Source organism: Poecilia mexicana, unplaced genomic scaffold (assembly GCF_051168715.1).
Source record: "Poecilia mexicana isolate PSO_F unplaced genomic scaffold, ASM5116871v1 scaffold_20, whole genome shotgun sequence".
Taxonomy (NCBI): domain Eukaryota; kingdom Metazoa; phylum Chordata; class Actinopteri; order Cyprinodontiformes; family Poeciliidae; genus Poecilia; species Poecilia mexicana.
In genome coordinates this window covers 5,074,218-5,094,513 of record NW_028263389.1, presented here as the reverse complement: position 1 = coordinate 5,094,513, position 20,296 = coordinate 5,074,218, and the positions used below count along the sequence as shown (strand labels likewise).

General features: G+C 39.0%; 3 protein-coding genes across 5 annotated transcripts in view; all 3 read right to left on the bottom strand.

Annotated features, from left to right (window-relative positions):
• mcur1 (mitochondrial calcium uniporter regulator 1) overlaps window positions 1-6,794 on the bottom strand; it is a 37,568-nt gene extending 30,774 nt beyond the window's left edge. The window contains exon 1 of the mRNA XM_014981417.2: window positions 6,362-6,794. Within this exon, the coding sequence (XP_014836903.2) occupies window positions 6,362-6,644 (283 nt within the window). The 5' untranslated portion in view covers window positions 6,645-6,794. The remainder of the gene's footprint in view (window positions 1-6,361) is intronic.
• Window positions 6,795-8,622: 1,828 nt separating this feature from the next.
• Window positions 8,623-13,601, bottom strand: rgs9bp (regulator of G protein signaling 9 binding protein). The gene is made up of 3 exons (XM_014981419.2): window positions 12,456-13,601; window positions 9,540-9,846; window positions 8,623-9,052 (listed from the first exon to the last, which is right to left on the bottom strand). The coding sequence occupies exons 1-3, from the start codon at window positions 12,549-12,551 to the stop codon at window positions 8,670-8,672; spliced, it is 786 nt and encodes a 261-aa protein (XP_014836905.2). The 5' UTR covers window positions 12,552-13,601; the 3' UTR covers window positions 8,623-8,669.
• Window positions 13,602-14,229: 628 nt separating this feature from the next.
• On the bottom strand, window positions 14,230-19,827 carry LOC106914561 (kinesin-like protein KIF20A). 3 transcript variants are annotated; one of them, XM_088001441.1, is made up of 18 exons: window positions 19,529-19,827; window positions 19,332-19,427; window positions 18,772-18,891; window positions 18,564-18,702; window positions 18,304-18,488; window positions 18,120-18,216; window positions 17,784-17,927; window positions 17,599-17,710; window positions 17,467-17,529; window positions 17,184-17,330; window positions 16,931-17,096; window positions 16,681-16,845; window positions 16,433-16,572; window positions 16,186-16,351; window positions 15,065-15,188; window positions 14,924-14,991; window positions 14,735-14,869; window positions 14,230-14,638 (listed from the first exon to the last, which is right to left on the bottom strand). In XM_088001441.1, the coding sequence occupies exons 1-18, from the start codon at window positions 19,604-19,606 to the stop codon at window positions 14,417-14,419; spliced, it is 2,367 nt and encodes a 788-aa protein (XP_087857567.1). In that variant the 5' UTR covers window positions 19,607-19,827; the 3' UTR covers window positions 14,230-14,416. The 3 variants fall into 3 exon arrangements, with proteins under 3 accessions (XP_087857567.1, XP_014836907.1, XP_014836908.1); XM_014981421.2 differs by having other exon boundaries at window positions 17,784-17,930; window positions 19,529-19,825; XM_014981422.2 differs by having other exon boundaries at window positions 14,735-14,854; window positions 17,784-17,930; window positions 19,529-19,820.
• Window positions 19,828-20,296: the final 469 nt, after the last annotated feature.

The following is a 20,296-nucleotide window of genomic DNA, read 5'->3' as shown; positions in this document are numbered from 1 at the left end:
GATCGACTGGCAAATCGAGACCTTTGCTTTTCGATCCAGCTCTCTTCACCACGACAGACTGGTACAACGCCCACTTTACTGCACCAATCCTTCTATTGATCTCCTGTCCATTTTGCCCTCATTCTTGATGTTATGGATTCTGTATTTTCCTCCATCTCTTTTACCCTCTTAACACGCTGCAGCATACATAACCATGTTTATATGTGACTGCTGACATGTAAACAGACTGAAACTGATTAGAGTACCGTTTGGGGAGGGTCCAGATTGCAGAGATGAATAAAAAGCTAAACTTGCTACAATCTTTGCCTCACTTGGCCCAATGCTGGACAGTGAATGTAACATAAGAAGCATGATGTTCCATTTGGATAAGTATGGCTTGTGGAATTGGATCATCTTTTAGCATTAAAGTTTGTTTTTATATATAACCAAATCTCATTATTTCTCAAGGTCATTTATGATGAGTGGTTCTGGTCGGGTCCTGAAACTGGTTAACGTACATGGGTGGTGAACAGAGACAGAAATGAATGAACTCCAACAGTGAACAAGATCCTAAGATGCTTAAACTCCTCCACTTGGGTCAGGACAATCTTCCCTGACCCAAATAAGGCACTCTACCCTTTTCCATGACCATGGCCTTGGATCTGGAGGTACTGATCCTCCTCATCTGCATCCTGCTCCAGTAAAGCTGTAGATCATGACCTGATAAAGCCAGTAGGGCCTCACACACCAGCTCAGGCTCCCACCAGAGAGGTGATGCCCATGAAAAGTCTATCGCCCAGGGTCAGATGGCCTCCTAGAGTCACTTCAACACTCAAACACTTTCATCATGATAAGGTGGCAGCCTACGGAGGTGAAGAGAAAATAGGAAATATATTTTTTAAATATAAAATTGCCTAAAAAAAATAAAATGGGTCAAAATGAATTAAAAATGAGTGTACCTCATTGCTCCAGTCTACTAAACTGGTTTGCTCCAGAACTAAAACTGGAGAAGCAGCATTCAGTTTCTATGCACCACAAATTTGGAACAAGCTTCCAGAAAACTGTAAAACAGCTGAAACACTGAGAGCCTTTAAATCTCGACTAAAAACCCACCTGTTTAGAGCTGTATTTGAAACGTAATCAATTACGAATTTAATGACAGCTCTTAACTTAATGTAATGTTTTGATTGTTGATTCTATGTTGCATGACTCTGTTTTCATGTTTTTATTATTTAAAGCACTTTGAAATGCCTTGCTGCTGAAATGTGCTGTACAAATAAAATTGGATTGACTGATTGACATAGAAGCTAATATAAAAATACCTACAAATTATAAAAAGGACTAAAATCGAATATAAATGTCTGTGCCTCATCTATAGGGACGATTATAATTATTTCAAAGTGATTTTGAGTCAATAGGTCACATGACCTGGAAGCTATTGAAGAAAAACCCTCAATTTTGATGAAAAAAATTCTTTAAAAATGGAAAATGGCTAAAAATGGAAAACAAATGTCTGTGCCTGATCTATAGGGACTATTATAATTATTTCAAAGTGATTTTGAGTCAATAGGTCACATGACCTGGAAGCTATTGAAGAAAAACACTCAATTTTGATGAAAAAAATTAATAAAAAATTGAAAATTATTTAAAATGGAAAACAAATCACTGTGCCTCATCTATACAGATTAGTAGAACAATTTCAAAGTGATTTTGAATCAATAGGTCACATGACCTGGAAGCTATTGAGGAAAAACACTCAATTTTGATGAAAAAAATTCCTAAAAAATGGAAAATGATTTAAAATGGAAAACAAATGTCTGTGCCTCATCTATAGGGACTATTATAATTATTTCAAAGTGATTTTGAATCAATAGGTCACATGACCTGGAAGCTATTGAAGAAAAACACTTAATTTTGATGAAATAAAATCAATAAAAAATGGAAAATGGCTAAAAATGGAAATCAAATGTCTGTGCCTCATCTAAAGAGACTAGTATAATTATTTCAAAGTGATTTTGAGTCATTAGGTCAAATGACCTGGAAGCTATTGAAGAAAACATTATATTATTTAATATTAAAATTATTGAAAATATTGTATATGACTTTAAAATTTTATAGATGCTATTTTGGCTCATGTAAAAGCATGAATTAGCACTGACAATTAGTTAGTTGGTTTCAATTCAAGGCATTTATTAACATTTTTTTCACAGGAATGTTTGGTTCGGTAATTTGTTGATAGTCCCTAAGTGAACTTTCGGGCGCTGCGGCCGGGAGCGGTGGAGAACCGCTGGCCGACAGTAGCGTTCATAAATCGGATCAACCTTGAGCTAAACGCCGCTTACTCCGCGGAGCTCGAATATCGAATATCCAACTTGAAACTAACTTCACTGCGGTTTGCTATTGCCTGTTTTCTGCGCCATTAAAAAGTCCTGAAGTAGGTCATGTATGATCAAATTGTTTATTAGATATTACAAAAATGTTGGTCTTTCAATATCAGTGGTTTCAATAAAATTGTTTTCAAAATGTTAAGTTTTCTACCTCGTATTTTCTTTAGGCATTAGTCAGGGCAGGTAACGAGGTCAAGGGGTCCAAGCCCAGTGAAGGGGCCACTAAATTTCTTTTTAAATCTGTGATATATCTTCATTTTAAGAATAATTTTCACTGTTGGCATGTATTTGAACTTCTCTGTTTTATTTGCTTCAGCGCACGTCACAGTTTTAAACAAATTCTGTAGTTTTCGGCGTATTTCTAAATCTACTCCTTAGTCGCATCTTTTTGGGCCTTCTACTGCCTCTAGTGGCGTGGGGTGGTAACACAACTAATATAATTACATTACTAAATCAAAATGCCACAAAGTATTTATTATTTATTATTAATTCTGGCCTTAGGATGATAATAATAATAATAATAATAATAATAATAATAATAATAATAATAATAATAATAATAATAATAATAATAATGTGCAAATTACAAACTGGATTCCAAAAAAGTTGGGACACTAAACAAATTGTGAATAAAAACTAAATGCAATGATGTGGAGGTGCCAACATCTAATATTTTATTCACAATAGAACACAAATCACAGTTTAAAAGTTTAAACTGAGAGAAGGTGTCATTTTAAGGGAAAAATATGTTGTTTCAAACTTTCATGACGTGTCTACAAATCCCAAAACAGTTGGGACAGGTAGCAATAAGTGGCTGGAAAAAGGAAATTGAACATATAACAAACAGTTGGAAGACCAATTAATACTAATCAGGTTAATTGACAACATGATTGGGTATAAAATGAGCTCCTTAGAGTGTCAGTGTCTCTGAAGATGAGATGGTAAGAGGATCACCAATTCCACCATTGTTGCGCAGAAAGATAGTGCAGCAATACCAAAATGGTGTTACCCAGCGTAAATTGACAAAGACTTTTAAGTTATCATCATCAACCGTGCATAACATCATCAAAAGATTAAGAGAATCTGGAACAATCTCTGTGCGTAAGGGTCAAGGCCGTAAAACTCTACTGGAGGCTGATGGTCTCCGGGCCCTTAAACGTCACTGCGCCATTCACTGCTGCCAGCTGAAACTCTACAGTGCAAAGAGGAAGCCATTTCTAAGCAAGCTCCACAAGCTCAGCCGTTTGCACTGGGCCAGGAGTCATTTAAAATGGAGTGAAGCAAAATGGACGACTGTTTTGTGGTCAGATGAGTCACGATTTAAAGTTCTTTATGGAACACTGGGACGCCATGTCATCCGGACCAGAGAGGACAAGGATAATCCAAGTTGTTATCAACACTCCGTTCAGAAGCTGCATCACTGATGGTCTGGGGTTGCATGTGAGCTGGTGGCCTGGGCAGCTTGCATGTCTGGAAAGGCCCCATTAAAGCAGAGAACTATGTTCAGGTTCTAGAACAACATATGCTCCCATCTAGACGTCATCTCTTTCAGGGAAGACCCTGCATTTTTCACAAAGATAATGCCAGACCACATTCTGCAGCAATCACAACATCATGGTTACGTAGGAGAAGGATCCGGGTACTGAAATGGCCAGCCTGCAGTCCAGATCTCTCGCCTATAGAGAACATTTGGCGCATCATAAAGGGGAAGGTGCAACAAAGAAGGCCCAAGACGATTGAACAGTTAGAGGCCTGTATTAGACATGAATGGGAGAGCATTCCTATTTCTAAACTTGAGACACTGGTCTCCTCTGTCCCCAGACGTCTGAGTGTTGTAAGAAGAACTGGGGATGCCACACAGTGGTAAAAATTGCCTTGTCCCAACTTTTTTGGGATTTGTAGACACGTCATGAAAGTTTGAAACAACATATTTTTTAGGGCTGAAACGATTCCTCGAATGATTCGAGTACCTCGATTACTAAAATTCCTCGAGGAAAATTTACCTGCCTCGAAGCTTCGTTAATTTATGTTTTATTAGTTAGCGCACCGTGTTCCGGCCGGGACTTCATTTGCGTTGCGCGGAGCTCTCACTTCCGCCTCTGAGTTGTTGACAAAAGCTAAGTCTCAGCGGCATAAAGTCCAATCTTCAAGATTGACCCGTGGGGATTTTATTGATTGATGATAATGCCCGACTTTTTATCGTTTTGGGGGAACCAATAAGCATCCTTAAAATGACTGGGGGAATGCCTGGAGTACGGCAGCATTTCTCCTCCGGGGCTGCTGGTTGAAAGCGAACGGCGGGAAGAGCGCTGAGGTCAGCGGATAGCCTGAACAGGGCGGGCGGCTGAGTAGCTGATGCTTACTGTGTAAATGTAGCTTTACCGACGAACCGCACAATACATTTCATATCCCGGTCTGAAGAAACGGGTGGCGGAGCGCATCGTACATGGCTGGTAGATGAGTTTCTGAGTGTGACCAGTGAAGGTGTGTAAATATCCCGTATTGCTTCCCCCCGTGTTCGTCCCCCGGTCTAACGGTTCGTCAGTCCGCTGGTCTATTTCCTCCCCTCCACCCCATGTTCGTTCATTCGCCCTCTCCTCCCACTCCAGGCGACATTTCCCGTATTTTCAAACCCAAAGCGTGACAGGTTAGGTGGCAAGGTGAGTTTAATTAATCTATTAAACTCACTGAAGATGAATACATAAACTAAAAGCTGGATTGTAGACATTTTTTATAAGCATATTTGTGAGCCTGCCTCTTTGTTATTAAATTCAATATAATTTCAGATTTTTCTATAACTTTTCTTCTGGTTAACTTAGAAAGTGAGCTATTATTGTTACAGGTTAGTTTTCTAAACTACAAAAAAAGCAACTGTTAGGGATGCTTAAATATGAAAAATTGGACTGATATTGATATCCGATAGTAACACCGGTATTATGCCAGATTTACCAATATTTCATTTTATTTTTTTTTTTATCCGATTACTCGATTAATCGTAAGAATAATCGATAGATTACTCGATTACTAAAATATTCGTTTACAACAGCCCTAATATTTTTCCCTTAAAATGATGCATTCTCTCAGTTTAAACTCTTAATCTGTGATTTGTGTTCTATTGTGAATAAAATATTAGATGTTGGCACCTCCACATCATTGCATTTAGTTTTTATTCACAATTTGTTTAGTGTCCCAACTTTTTTGGAATCCAGTTTGTTATGTGCAAATGCACATTATTATTATTATTATTATTATTATTATTATTATTATTATTATTATTATTATTATTATTATTATTATTATCCTAATGCCAGAATTAATAATAAATACTTTGTGGGATTTTGATCTAGTAATGTAATTATATTAGTTGTGTTACCACCTCACGCCACTAGAGGCAGTAGAAGGCCCAAAAAGATGCGAATAAGGAGCAGATTTAGAAGTACGCCGAAAACTACAGAATTTGTTTAAAACTGTGAGGTGCGCTGAAGTGAATAAAAGACAGAAGTTCAAATACATGCCACCAGTGAAAATTCTTCTTAAACTGAAGATATATCACAGATTTAAAAAGAAATTTAGCGGCCCCTTCACTGGGCCAGGACCCCTTGACCTCGTTAGCTGCCCTGACTAATGCCTAAAGAAAATACGAGGTAGAAAACTTAACATTTTGAAAACAATTATATTGAAACCACTGATATTGAAAGACCAACATTTTTGTAATATCTAATAAACAATTTGATCATACATGACCTACTTCAGGACTTTTTAATGGCGCAGAAAACAGGCAATAGCAACACGAACTAACGAAAAGGACCAAAGACATGAACCAACAGCATGGACCAACGACGTTCATCACATATGCAGCGAACGCATATGCAACATCTACATATGCATCATCTACATGCGACATAGACCAACAACACATAGCAACGACACATCTACACATATGACTTCTACTTATTTTTGATACAAATGAAACCCCACCCCATAAGCAGCTTTACCTCGCACTGAGATGTTTCTCAGGACGGAGAAACCCGTAACCTTCAGGCCTGGAGCTCGTCTCCATCTCAGTGACTGAGGCTCAAAGTTAGGCGGAGATGTAGCGGTGAGAACTGAGGTGCTGCCTGCTGTCAGACTCCACAGAACCGGGGCAATGCTCGATCGCAGTGCTGCTGCCCACCTACTTGCCCTGTCCTGGATTAAAGCAGCGGGGTCAAAGCGCCTCTGTGATTGGTTCAAACGGAAGAGCTTCAGCAGCAGCCATGACTGCTGTTTCAGCACCATGGTCAAAGTTTGCGTCGTTGTGGAGAAAGTCCTTCCCAAAGCAGGTCCCCTGTCTGTTAAAAATCTCCGAAGTGTTGATATCGCCTTTTCGTTTTGTCATCGCCGCATTTCACCCAGTAAATGACCCATTGTCAATTAAGTATGACATGTATACCATACAAACTTCCTGTCTCGCCTGTCAAAATAAAGCGCAAAACACGCTCTGAAATTGCAGTTTGCATGATTACAAATTTATTTTAAAATTATGCCAGACGTTTCCCAATATTTCAAACACAAAGAAAACTATATTTATGCTTATGTAGTAGATCTATATTTCATATCTAATAATTCCTGTGCTTACAGGAGGCGAGTGCATAAAGAACATCAGGACATTATGAACATGAGCACAAAATCTGTCTATAGGTTCCGCTTCTGCAGATAAATTGCTAAAAATATTTACAAAACTATTTGCCTAATCTTCTTTCATTGTACACCAAGAGGAGATTGGTTAATTTTAAAGGTGTGGACTGAGAAGTGATACCTAAAATTCTTCAAAATACCCTAAACAAAAGCTTTCATAATAAGACAATAGAAAATTGATATTCTATTGTACATTTTTCATGCATAGATCAAGCAGTAGCAATCATTTGAATCCAAAGAGACATATTTCCCCTTACCCATGATAATTACTAATTTTTCTAGAGCTGCAAAACCTACACAATAACTGGTTCATTAAAAATAACACATTAAATAAAACTCAGTGAACAATGTTTACACTGTTTTCTTTAATTTTTTACTCTGATAGGAATCAGTTGCATGTTCCCAGTGCTAGTATGACAATTTAAAGGTTCATAAATGTTAAACACTATCCCGGGTTGGTGGTGTGCTCACTGGGCCATCTAGCCTGGCTTAAAACAAAATGAAGATGCCAGGAGAATTATCTTATTTTGCTTTAATGAAACCTCATTTCAAAAGTAGATCTTATTAAATTGTCCCTCTGAGGAAAAAAAAGAGAGAAATGACAACAGGGTTTCGTCAAACTTTATACTTTTATTGGCAATCAGAAAAAATAAGTTGCAAGTGTCATTCTAGCTTCTTTTTTTTCCTCCAATCATTAAGCAAAATGTACAGAAATGTTAGCTTTTCTGTCTTACGTACTTTATTACATTTAACAGAGAAAAACTAAATCTTGGCTCCAGTTTCCCAGCGAACTTCACCGCGGCTCATATAGGAGCTGGAAAATCTGTGGGATTTCCACTGAGATTTGCTCTTTGGTTTATTGTCAACTACTAGTAGCAACACAAGCTGTCAATCATGTGTTTCTCTTCATTTAATGTGTTCAAAACATTGAAAGGACATGTTTGGAAAAATAGATTTTCATAGCTCTATGTGCACCAAAGGTTTAAAAAGACAAAAACTGTCAAAAGTTATCAATAGCTAGCTTTACGCAACCACCACAAATTCATACATCCATGGAAGATATGTTGCATTTTTAGCTGTTAGAGACAAACAAATTCAGATTTTAAGGATGTTCTTGATTTTGTTTTTCAGTCTCTAACTTGAGAACAAATAGAATGTAATTTTAATAACTAGGCTAACAGCCTTTAGCCATGCAAGCTAACAGTCATTGGTCTTGCAAGCTAGCAATAATTGAGGATTTCATTTTGGACCTAGAGGAATATTTTTACAAAAAATGTGATAATGCTACATGCATGTGTTATTGATTTAACAAGTTAATAGTGATATGTTCAGGGTTGTTCAGGGACATCCAACTTCAGGAGGCAATCCATTTGATTTTTCCAACCTGTTACTGATAAATTCAGAGAACAGAGAACAAAAGGAAAATTCACCATCTGGACTACACTCAATTTCAGATTATGAATCAAGTCCTAAGTGGAATACTTTAAAATCAAAGCATTTAGTTAGATTTAGTGTAAAAAATTGTAGCTTGCAGCTGGATTAAGTCTGGTACACTGTTTAAACAAATAAGTAATTTTTCTTCACTTTCAGAAAAAGATGATCAATTTAAATTTCTTAAGGTCTTGCTCATGAGAAAAAGAAAATACAGAGAGATAAAGTGGCCGCTACGAAAAAAACACCAACCAGCAGTAAGAGCACAAATATGTGGCTCCGCTGGCACAGGGGCTGTGATGTGGGGGCCTGCTGCTCCTCGTCTATGGACTGCAGAGCCATGGAGGCGCTGTCAGTGCTGCTGAGGGGGTCTGCGTACTGCGGCCCGTGGGGCTCCACCATCCAACGCAGCACATTGACTTTCATCTCCATGTCGTCGATCATGCGGTCAATCTGACTGATCTCCAGCTCCATGGTACTGCGCTCCTGGCTCTCGAGGCCGGCAGGGAGGGAATCTGTCTGAGCCTGGTTCAGGTCGGGCAAACTCAGGGCCCGGGCTGCTACGTCACTGCATCCTCCTGTTGGGCGAAGGGTGACAAAACGTGTTTTGAACATAAAAACTATGAAAAGTTTTAATGAGAACAAATAGATATTCTGATAACAACTATTTGTTGATCACGTTGTTTTAGCCTAAGTGGAGCACTCCTAAACTGCAGCTTCCTGCTGTTACCACGGCAGCATCTAAATTAAAGCACCAGTGAGGATGTTAAGACTTTCATTTTAACATCCTCGCTCTCTAATGGTGTTAACTCATCTAAAACTTTGGTCTAAGATAATTGATACTGTTGGTATCATACAGTGAGTGTAAAGTAATACAACAAATTCAACGATTCTCTCTTTAAGCCATGTTTTGTGTGGTTTCTCATACATGCAAAACATGTTTGAGAAAGCATGTTTCTTTCTCAAACATGTTGACTGGCCTGCTGACCAATCAGCTTGACCAATCTAGCTCTCTGCGTCGACTTCACACGGGTCGGATAGTGATGCATTCAGATTATTACCTACCTTCCAGGCCAGTATGCACAAGTGATGCAGAGTCGGCTAACGAGACAATGCCGCTGATGTTCAAAACTTTGCACATGTCAACGTGCAGCAGTTCCAGGCATGAGGAGAAGGCCACCCAGAGGAGCTCCATCTCCTTGCGCTGTCCATCGGGCAGGCTCTTGTCCCTGAGGTGTGAGGTCAGGTGGTGGCAGATGTCCCCAGCCAAATTTTGGGCCTTTTCTCTCGTTTGCCTCAACTCATCGCGGAGCTGCAGGCTGTCTGTGCAACCACCCACGCATGAGGCTAAATGCCTGTAGCAAGCTACAACCTGAGAAAGAGAGAGAAAAAAAGGGATTTATATCGTCAACTCAATTCAATTTGAATTTGTTTAATCAAGGACAACACATAAAACAATATTACATGTCAAAAACAGAGCAACTGTGTTGCAAACCTAGTGTTTGGTTGTATCTTTTCTTAAAAGACAACAAAATTAAAGATTCCTGTCACACCACACACACACACACAGGATTTTGGGCCCCACGCAAACACAAGGTCCCTCTTTGAGGTGGGTTTCCGTGGTTCGGACCCTTTATGATAACTAAAACAAGTACACACACACACACACACACAGATGCTGAATTTCAGCAACTATAAACAAGAAAAAATTCACATTAGAGAAAACTTATTCTCCACAGAAAAGTAAGTCGGTATAGATTAGTGATCATATATTTTTTTTATGGTTTAGCTATTCACCTGGGAATTAACAATTCAAACAAAGCACTCAAACAGCCGCCATGTTTAGACATCTTTTGAACTTTTCCAGATTTCCAACCACAAACCCTTGATATATTTCAGTAGAATGGTATGTACTATGCAAAGTAGCTCAATTGTTTTATAGAAAAATAAGTCTTTTTTTTTTTTTACAATAAGAAACATGAGAAGTCTGGCATGCCTTTGTTTTAATTCTCCCTAAATCCATACTTTATCAAATCACTTTAAGTAATTACAGCTGTAAGTCTGTTGGTCCATATCTCCAGCTCTGCACACCTAGAAACCAAATGTTTTTCTTAATTTATTTATGATTTTTTTTTTTTAAGCTTAAGGTCAGTCGGACTAAACAGAGAACATCTCTAAATATCAGTTTTTAAACCTCTGCAATTGGATTTGGGTTTGGTCTTTGACTGAGCCATTCTAACAAAAGAATATGTTTTGATCTAAACACCTCCACAGTAGCTTTGGCTTCATGTTTTTTCTCATTGTCTTCATCTGTCTTTCCATCAACTCTGACCAGCTTCCCTGTAAAGAAAAACATCCTGAGAACATGATGCTGTCACCACCATGTTTACAGTGGGAATGGTGTTTTTAGGGTGATGTGTGTTTATAAAAGTCTAAAAATCAGTCAAATCACTGATTTGACTGATTGTAAACAGTCTCTAATTGTGACTTCTACTATGTTTAAACAGAAAGCTGCCTTATTGGTTGCTGAACTCGGGCCTTCTGAGTCCAAAGAATGTTCTTGTCACATCCCCGACTGGGAACTCTGGATATCCGATTTCCAAACACAAAGAGAGTCACACTTTTCAGATTTTTATTGAAGAAGTTTGATGAATAAGTAGTGCACATTCATTTACTTCCTCTTCAGAAATTTGCAGTACTTTCTGTTGCTCTTTCACATAAATTCTTAAATAATTACACTGAGGTCTGTGGTTGTAATGTAATGTGACAAAATGCAAAAAAAAAAGTTCAAGGGTGTGAATATTTTTGCAAGGTGCTGTAGATAAACACTGATATGCTGTGGCTTTTCACGTCACGTGAACCACAGCACCACTAATCTCCATTAAACGTTATTAGTCATCTTAGCAACTACATAAACGGCAATGCAAATGTCCCTATGACAACTTTAGTCAGTGCAGGAAAACTATAATACACATTATAAAAATTTTGACTTGTAGAGGCAACATTTCATTGAGAAAAAATAATTAGCTGAATTTTCAAGGATCTAGGTATTCTGAAAAAAAAAGTACAGTTTGTCTGGTGTGATATTCATCATGCAGTTCATGGGTTTTATAAAGAACCATTAGCTTAGCCTCAGGCGATTAGCAGCCATGGTTTCATTCATTAAAAATATTAGATATAATCCCATTATCGTGGATCTATTTCTAGATAAGCCAAAACAACCTTGTGGACCAGAGTACAAGAGGCCCCCATTTTTTTTTTCGTGACGCAACACAATAATAACTCTTTATTTATAGAACTGATTTTTGTTCAATTTAATCACTAAAGTATGTTACATAAAATATAGTAACATATTAATACATGGTTAATCAGAGATGACAGTATTCAGAGGAAAAGTCAGTTCATATAACACATTTTAAAATTCAATTTTACATTATATATATTTTTTGGTGGCGACATGAAGATGGTCTCAGCACCAATACATTTATTTCATCAGGCAGGAAGATATAAAATAATTATTTAAATATACTTAAACTTTAAAGTAATAGACAAAACTACAAGAAAATATTCACAAAAAAGAAAGAAAAATGGAATATTTGATACTAAGTGTGGGGACAGAATTGCATGGCAGGACCATGACATTAGCTAATAGAGGAGCACAAAGATGCACTGGACCGGGGGATTCTTTTCAAATAAAGTGCTCTTTTAGCTGCAGGGGGGAAAGATTTTTTCCTGTTTTTGTGTATGATCATGTCTGGGCATGGTGAGAGAGTGAGGATGTATTTAAAATAGAAAGTTATGTTAAAAAATCTTTTTTTTAACACATATTTCCATTCTTTTTGGGGCCATGTTTTAAGATCAGACATCTAAAAAAATGTTCAAAAAGACTTTATTATTTTTGGTAGAACATGACATGCTAGAACTGGGTCACAGCATCAACTTCAGTTATGAAAGCATGAATAAAAGCCGGCTGCAACTTACCTTTATCAACGAGTCCACCAGCGCCTTTCCATCGGCCAAAGCCTTGTCTCCGCTCGCCGTGCAATCATCGCCAACTTTGTTATTTACAAGTGGCATGGGGATGATTCGCACAGAGTCTCAGACTCTGCCACAGCAGGCAAGATCTCGGCCCCACTGCCCTTCACTTCTCCAGCTGCCCCGGCTCCTCTTCTCTCCCTGGAAGATGCTTCATTCAGCGCCCGAGAGCCCGGACACGCTCGGTCCCGAGGCGAAGCATGTTGCAGAGCGAAGCACCCCCATCTGCAGATAAAGTGCAATTGTACGTGCTGAACATGCTTTGGAAAGTGAAAGCAATAAAGAAAAAAGTATATTAAACTGATGTAACTCTTAAGCAAGATGATAATCCAGTGATTGACCCCTTTGCACTGACGCAGGCTAAGACGGACTGCTAATCTCATTAACCATCACCGAGACAGGAGAGCAGCTGGCAGCCTGAGCCACGATGGTCCTTTCACTAACCGAGGAGGCTCTGCTCCCTTACCTCAAGCGCTCCATGCAGGCTACACCTCCTTCACTCATCTGTAAAGGTCAACGTGCTGCACTTCATGCAGTCGTCCCACAGCTAGGGTTCGTAGTAGAGCGCATCCACTTAGAAAAAATACAAATAAATGTGCAATTAAAAAAAAGTAGTTATGGAGTTGTAACTTATGAATATTTCCACCTTTAGTCCAATACATTGATCATCTAGGCCAGACTTTAGAGAAGGCTTACAGGGGTAGCAGCCCAAGGTCCCAATTTTTCTTTTTTCTTTTTTTAATGAATACATGTTTTGGAAACATTGTAATTTATACAAAGCTTATCTGCCCAAATTAGGGGAGTTGTATTAGTATTTTGGATTTTTTATGAATACAAACAAAATTCAAGTCTTTGAAAATTATAAAATTAGTCGATTTCTTTGGTAACAACATGGGAGTTACTGCCTATGTATTGACATATCTGCTATTATTTGCTGTAATATGCACTATTAAAATAAAATTTCCTTAGTGGATTGGGCACCAAAACTGGATCCAGCCCAGGGCCCACATTATAATTCAGTAAAACCCAACTCCGTCCAAAGTCACCAAGTTATACTGACTTCCAGTTGTACTCTGAACTGGGAAATTCTGACTGCCCAGCAAAAAAGGAGAAAAAACAAAATGAATGCCCTCTAAAGTCAGATTTCCCAGTGGGAGCAACTCGCCAATAAGACGGACTTCACGTTTCAATATGGCGGGTGCTAGCATCGACAACAGTAAGGAATTAGCCTACAGGAAGGACCTAAAAAGTGACGTTTGCTTAAGTAAAGCTTAAAATGTTTTAGGAGCCATTTCAAACAATGTTTACAAGCATCGCCATGCTTGTAAACATGACGTCAAATTAATGACGTCAGACATTAATTTATTAGACATTAATAAAAAGTGGTCCTAAAAAGGACCACTTTTTAGGTCCTACAGGAAGGACCTAAAAAGTGACGTTTGCTTAAGTAAAGCTTAAAATGTTTTAGGAGCCATTTCAAACAATGTTTACAGGCATCGCCATGTTCTGACTTCTGAGCTAGAAAGCTGGTCTGACGTCAAATTAATGCTGGGAGTTCCCACTCCCATTTATAAACTGAGTCCACCTGTGTTTTAATTTAATCCTAATGAACAGGGAGGTCAGGCAGCAATTTGTGTGAGGAAAGCAGTTTGGAAGAAATTGGTGTGTTCTGGTATTTTAAAGCAATCAAATTGAGTCAATGATTATAATATCAAGAAGCAGGGATCAACAATAGAATTTTATTAACAAAAACATTTAAAATGTAAAAAAACAATATCTGGAAATAAATTACATTTGAAACCTTCTGTAGAGATTTCCAGTTCAATAAATTCAAACATTTTGCTGAGTTAAGCCACTAAGATACAAAGTTGCATTTAAAAAACACCAAAGTACAGACGGTGGGATGTTCAGTACTTGGCAGTCCTGGGAGGCTTCACGAGGCTGTTGCTGGACGGGCCCCTCCTAGGGGATGAAACCACCTCCTTGATGTTGGCCAGTAGGCCTCTCCTGGTCCTGGTCTTGAGCTGCACTGGAGACTTCTGTGAGAGTTTTTCGATTTCAGCTTTAAGCGAGGCAATCTCCTCGTCTTTTTCAGCATTCTGGCACAGAACTTCTTCCATGGATTTGGACTGTTGTGACACAGCACAAAACATTTACACTCAAAAGACGATTGCAACCGTGGGAAGTTTCTGAACTCTCTGTCCCCAACGGCGACATCGTCTCACCTGTTCGTCAACCGTCTTCCGCAGAGCCTCTGCATCATCCGATTTCTCCAGAAAATCATCCCGGACATGCTGCAGGGTTTGGCTAAGATCCACCAGCCTTTTCTCCAAATATAAAATGAACTGAAGACCAAACATCTACATCATTATACGTTGAAACAGCCTCCGAGTGAGAGGTTCTGACACCGTTACCTGTTTATTATCCTCGCACATTTTCTCAAGGACACCATTTTCTTGGCAAAGCTGTTTGATTTGATCATCTGTATGGGCAAAAAAGTAATTTAACATCAATGAATTTCGAGATCTCAGAACGGGAGAGAGGAAACTTTTTACCCGTTTCTCCTGCATCTGGCAACGGTTCCGTCTGACACCACTGATCCACTCTCGGCACTGGAGAAACTCCTCGTCCTATGCTGGACAGCAAGTCCTCCAACTCAGACACTTTACGTTTGAGCGCCTACCAAAAAACAAAAATCATATTTATATATAGAAACTGCATTGTAAAATATGTCATGTGATGTAGCCAGTGGCCAACTTAAAATGTTTAAAGTTCTGTCCCACCTTTTGGATAATTAGTTCTATTATTTTGAGGTAAAGGAGGACAAAAAAAACAAAAAACTATTGAAGTTAGTTCAGTGTTGTAATATCAACATAATGGAAATAATCTGCAACTTGTTTTCGTGGTAGTGGAGAACGGTTATATTTGTGTAATTAAGTGAGAAGTAATAACATGGAAATTATTAGATGTGCACAGAAAACTTTTCTCCATTAATGAACAATTTTAAAACTGTATGATTTGTAGGCTTGCCTCATCTTTATGTAATATTTAAGTTTTTTTTTCCAGCTCTAGTGACCTTTATTTGAAAGTGTTGACAGGAAATTAGGTGAAGAGAGGGAAGACATGCGGCAAAGTTCACCAGGCCGGGAATCGAACGGCCGTGTTGAGGACTAAGGCCTCCTTATGTGTGTTGTGCTTAACCCCTGCATCACCACACCACTCCTTAAGTTGGTTTAATGTTTGGAAACACTGAAGCCTACTGAAATATGACAAATGTTAAAAAGCAAAAATGTAAATGAGCATGGGGCAAAACCTTTGACACCAAATATAATATGTATATTTATACATAGAATACTAGCATATAAATATGCAAGTATCAAAACTGAATGTAATCAATTTCATAGTTGTTAAGCTGGGACCAATCAAGGAGCTGTAATACCAATGACTCTTAAGCTATAAACTACCACCACTATATTTTGTAATTTGAGTTTAGCCAGTTGTTATAAATATGAAATTGTCATTCATATTCACTCCTTTGTATTTAATCTGTCTTTTTTAAGAGACTTATTTTGTTTGTTTGGATCACTTCTACAAAATTCTTTCAATGTGAAAGAACATTTCAAATATTTTAATTCACTGTGGGGTAAAAATAAAAAAAACAAGGAAAAGAAATTACCTCAGCTTTCTCCTGTTCAGCAGTGAACGCATCAAGCGGCACATAGTTATCCTCCAGGTTGCTCATCGCACACTGATAAGCGTGCTCCTTGATCGCATCTTTGTACATCTCAAACGTGTTCTCCAGCTTCTCTGCATAACTCTCTTTCAGCTCCTCAGCCTGCCGGCTTTAAGGATATATATACACATACAACAATGGCTTGTTAAAGTGAACCACCCAAGATGAATCTAAACAGCACTGAGCATACATGCGGAGTTCTTCGCTCTCCAGGAGCTGCTGCAACATGGCGTCCCCCATTTCTTTACGGATTTCCATTTCTTGGACCAGGTTCTTCTTTCGCTCGGCAAGAAATTTAGTTCGGAGGTTCTCAATTATGTTCAGAAGATCCTTAAAAAGAGAAATCCATGCAGACAAGAGTTTTCATTAGAGCCACAAAAGTTAAAAAAAAAAAAAAAAAAAAAAAAAAAAAAGGAGTAAGATAGTTGTTAGCTTTACATTTTGTGGCAGCAAAGACATGTCCACATCGTCCTCTTCTTCAAACAGCTCGTCTTCGGACAGGTAGCCCTCCAGAATGCCATTCCTCATCAATGGCTTCCCATCCCTGCCGACCAGACAAGGGCCTGAAGGCGCCGCAGGTTCGTCTGGAATCACCTGAACCACCTGGGGGGCGTGGGGGGGGAGTTCTGATTGCATAAAGTCTCATTCGAATTGGGAATGACCTTGGTGTCCATTTGCCTGAACTAACCTGTTTGGCGATGGCAGTGAACTTCATAATATGGAGGGTCTCGTCATAAGTGGACGCACACTGGTTGATGTTGACAATCATCGCGGCTCTTCCTTTCCCGCAGAAGAAAGCCTGGAAGAGCTTGGTGAGTTTGCTTTCTCGGAACGGAACGTAGGTGACCTTCATTCTTGACACCGAGACACAAAGTTGTCCCAGTTAAACAAAAAGTAAATTTAAACCCAATGATTGGCAACCAGCTTCCAACTCCTTTTACCCATCAGCCTGACCGCTACGGAGGGCGCTGATGCATTTTCCTAGAATAAGGAGGGAATTGTTGATGTTCCCAGCCTCCTTCAGCCGCTCTCCGAATGTCTTCGCTTTGTTGCATCTTTCCAAACCAGCCAGATCGCAGAGAGAGAACCTGGGAAAGTTATTCACCAAAAAAAAAAGAAAAAACAAACAAACAAGAAAAGGATAATCTTTAAATATATTTTGCAGCCTTCATGTTGAGATTTAAATTCCAGACGTTAGGATCCCCTGATATCAATATTACTTACTCAGAAATCCTTTCCACTGTTTGTCCGTCGATCTTCAGCAACTTCATGGTGAATATACTGTGACTAAAAAAAAAAGAAAATAAACACACAGACCCAATTCCAACAAGATAGATGAAAAACTTAATAGTTCACCTTCTGCTGGATGACTGGTTTATTTTAGTGGCTGCAGCACTTCTGTTCTTATTTCCAAACTGCAGCAGTTTGTTGGCTTCACTCAGGTTCTGGATATTAATCCATTTGAGATCTTAAAGTCAGATAAAGAGTATTTAAATTACTGCAAAAGTCAAATGTTGCATTTGTATTTACATGCGTCACACCTTTCACATAAGCATTTCCAGCTCCGTCGTCACACACGCGGAGAGAGGAGCGCTTCTTGGACTGGGACAGCTGGAGGAGGTCATACACACACTCATTGTAGATTTCAAAGAAAGCCACCCACAGGGCAAACTGGTCGCCACCAGCTTCTGTCAAGAGGAAACAAAAAAAAGTAGATGCTATGTGACAATAAATAAATATAAAATGTTTGCCACCATCTTGGCAAACACGCATTGGATTTTCATGCCAGAGATGAAGATCCAGTGTCTTTTTTTAATTTAAGGAAGCCCAAGAAGAGAAAGTTTTTAGTTGCAAATTAAAGAGTATTTGTTTTCTACCTGCCAGGTTGTTGGATGATGAAGAAGAAGATGAAAGAGTGATATCTGAAGAGATCGAAGGCTCTGGACTACTGCTGAGTCTTTGATGATCGCATTCCTGGAGAGCAAGAACACTGAAGTTATGACAATGCCGAGACATTTTTAGATGATTGGCAAAAAGTTGGAGGTAAATCTAAGGTTTCACTTCTTTGACTGAAGCAAGAATGGTCATTTTAGCAGTCCTCTCCTGCTTGACTTGCTCGGCATCCAGAAACTGGATGCCATTCATCAGATATGGCTTTAGGTCCATTCCATGGTACTGAAGACCTCCGATGTAGCTAAAGACAGCATCCAACACCCGTGGAAGAATCCCCGGATCTTTTGGTGTTCCTAAAAGGATTTCAAAGCCTGAATTTAGGGCTTGTGCCTGATTATTCACAGAGGGTTGGGTGCTTGCACACTTACCTTGGATTGTGAAGGTTTTCCCAGCATTGGTTACGCCATAGCTGAATATCAAAGCATTTTCTCCTTCCAAGAAATCAAACACTTGGCTTCTCACTGCACCCTTGAAGAGTTCGCCTTGTGTCGTCTGGGGTCCAAAAACCTAGAGGCAGCAAAATTAAGCCACGTCTGATGCGTAGATATTGAAAGAGGTGCGGAGCTTGCTTAAAACCTTTGAGAAGGAGAACTTGTGGATCGACAAGCCAATTCCTTTCTCGCTGCTCTTCATGGTGGCAGATCCCTTCGGTGCGTTCAGAGTCACCGTCTGGCCATCATCAATCACAACACAGTCCTGACGAGAAACAAAAGGGGTATAGGTCGGTTTAGCAATTTAAAATTAAAGCTTTACTCAAGATGCCTCAGTAACTTATGGGCCGATGCCCAATCTTTCAATTGTACCTTAAACCCAAGGGGGTAAAATAGCTTCTAATCACATTTGTGACCATTTCCATGATAATGACCTCTTTGAAGAGCTTCCTTTAGCTTCTCAAAGCTAAAGGAATGGTTAACTCTTCTAAAGGTAACCGTAACCCTTTAGAAGATAGAAGCCATTGTAACACTGAAAGAGCACTGGCGAATGGTTGCTTTAATGCAACACGCAAGTCATTAAACCTTTTGCCTTGGCTGGACAAGAAGGCAGGTGAACTAAAACTCTGTCAGTAAACAGACTTCAGTTAAACTGTCTTTGGATGTGAACTAAGATGAAAAGGTTACTTGAGGCCTAAACTGCACCTGATCCTCGTTGGCAGAGAGCTCCTCTTTGGAAAAGGGCCGAACTCTGAGGTAAATTTGCATCATCTGCTGCCCAGCACCAGAAGACATCACAGTCTATTAAAGGAAAATAAACATACATATTTCAGGTAGAATGGCATCGCCATTGGTCTGAAGTGATTTGATTGGAGCAGAAATAGGCTACGAAAAGCCTTTACCTGTTGGAGTGAAGGACTGAAGACAGAAAACTCCCCAGTCAGATCCATGTCAGCAGGCTGCATGTCCTCACTTTCCATTTTGGTGAAATCAAAACAGTGCTCTTCCTGAGGAAAAGCTTTGATTTCAAGGAGAAATCTAATACTTTTCAGCCTGAAATGAGCTTCCACTCTACCACTACCTGCAAAAAGATCTACCGGTGAAAAGTGTCAAAGGGACATGTGATCACTTTTTATTGGAAGCAGGTGTGAGCCTACCCACATCATCATCTTGTGGGACCAACTACAGAAGAGGGTTCTGCTCCAGCACTGAGGTCCATTCCCTAACGGTCAGCTGGCGAATGACTCGGCTAGAACCGATGAGGAACAAGCAAAGGAGGAGTTTTAGTTGAAAATCAACACCTTAGTTGGAGATTACTCTCTTCCTCATACTCCAAATATTTCCCAATTTCATCTGGAAAATGTGGGCAAACACACCCAATTCACACTGCAAATACATGGCTTTCCTGGAGCTTTTATTGTAAAAAAATATATAATTTTTTTTAAGAAATGTGTTTGATATTTGCAAATTATTCACCAAATTGATAATTTAAATAAACAATGTTCTATAAACTCTGTTTAATAATGCAATATAGTTCTAAATATAATTGAATTAACAGTTGACATCCATCTGGGCTCATATTATATGTGCACCTCTGTAAATTTGTATGACCACTATGTGATACATTTTAGCCATTTGTTGGTTCATTTAGAAGGTAATGAAAATCTCAA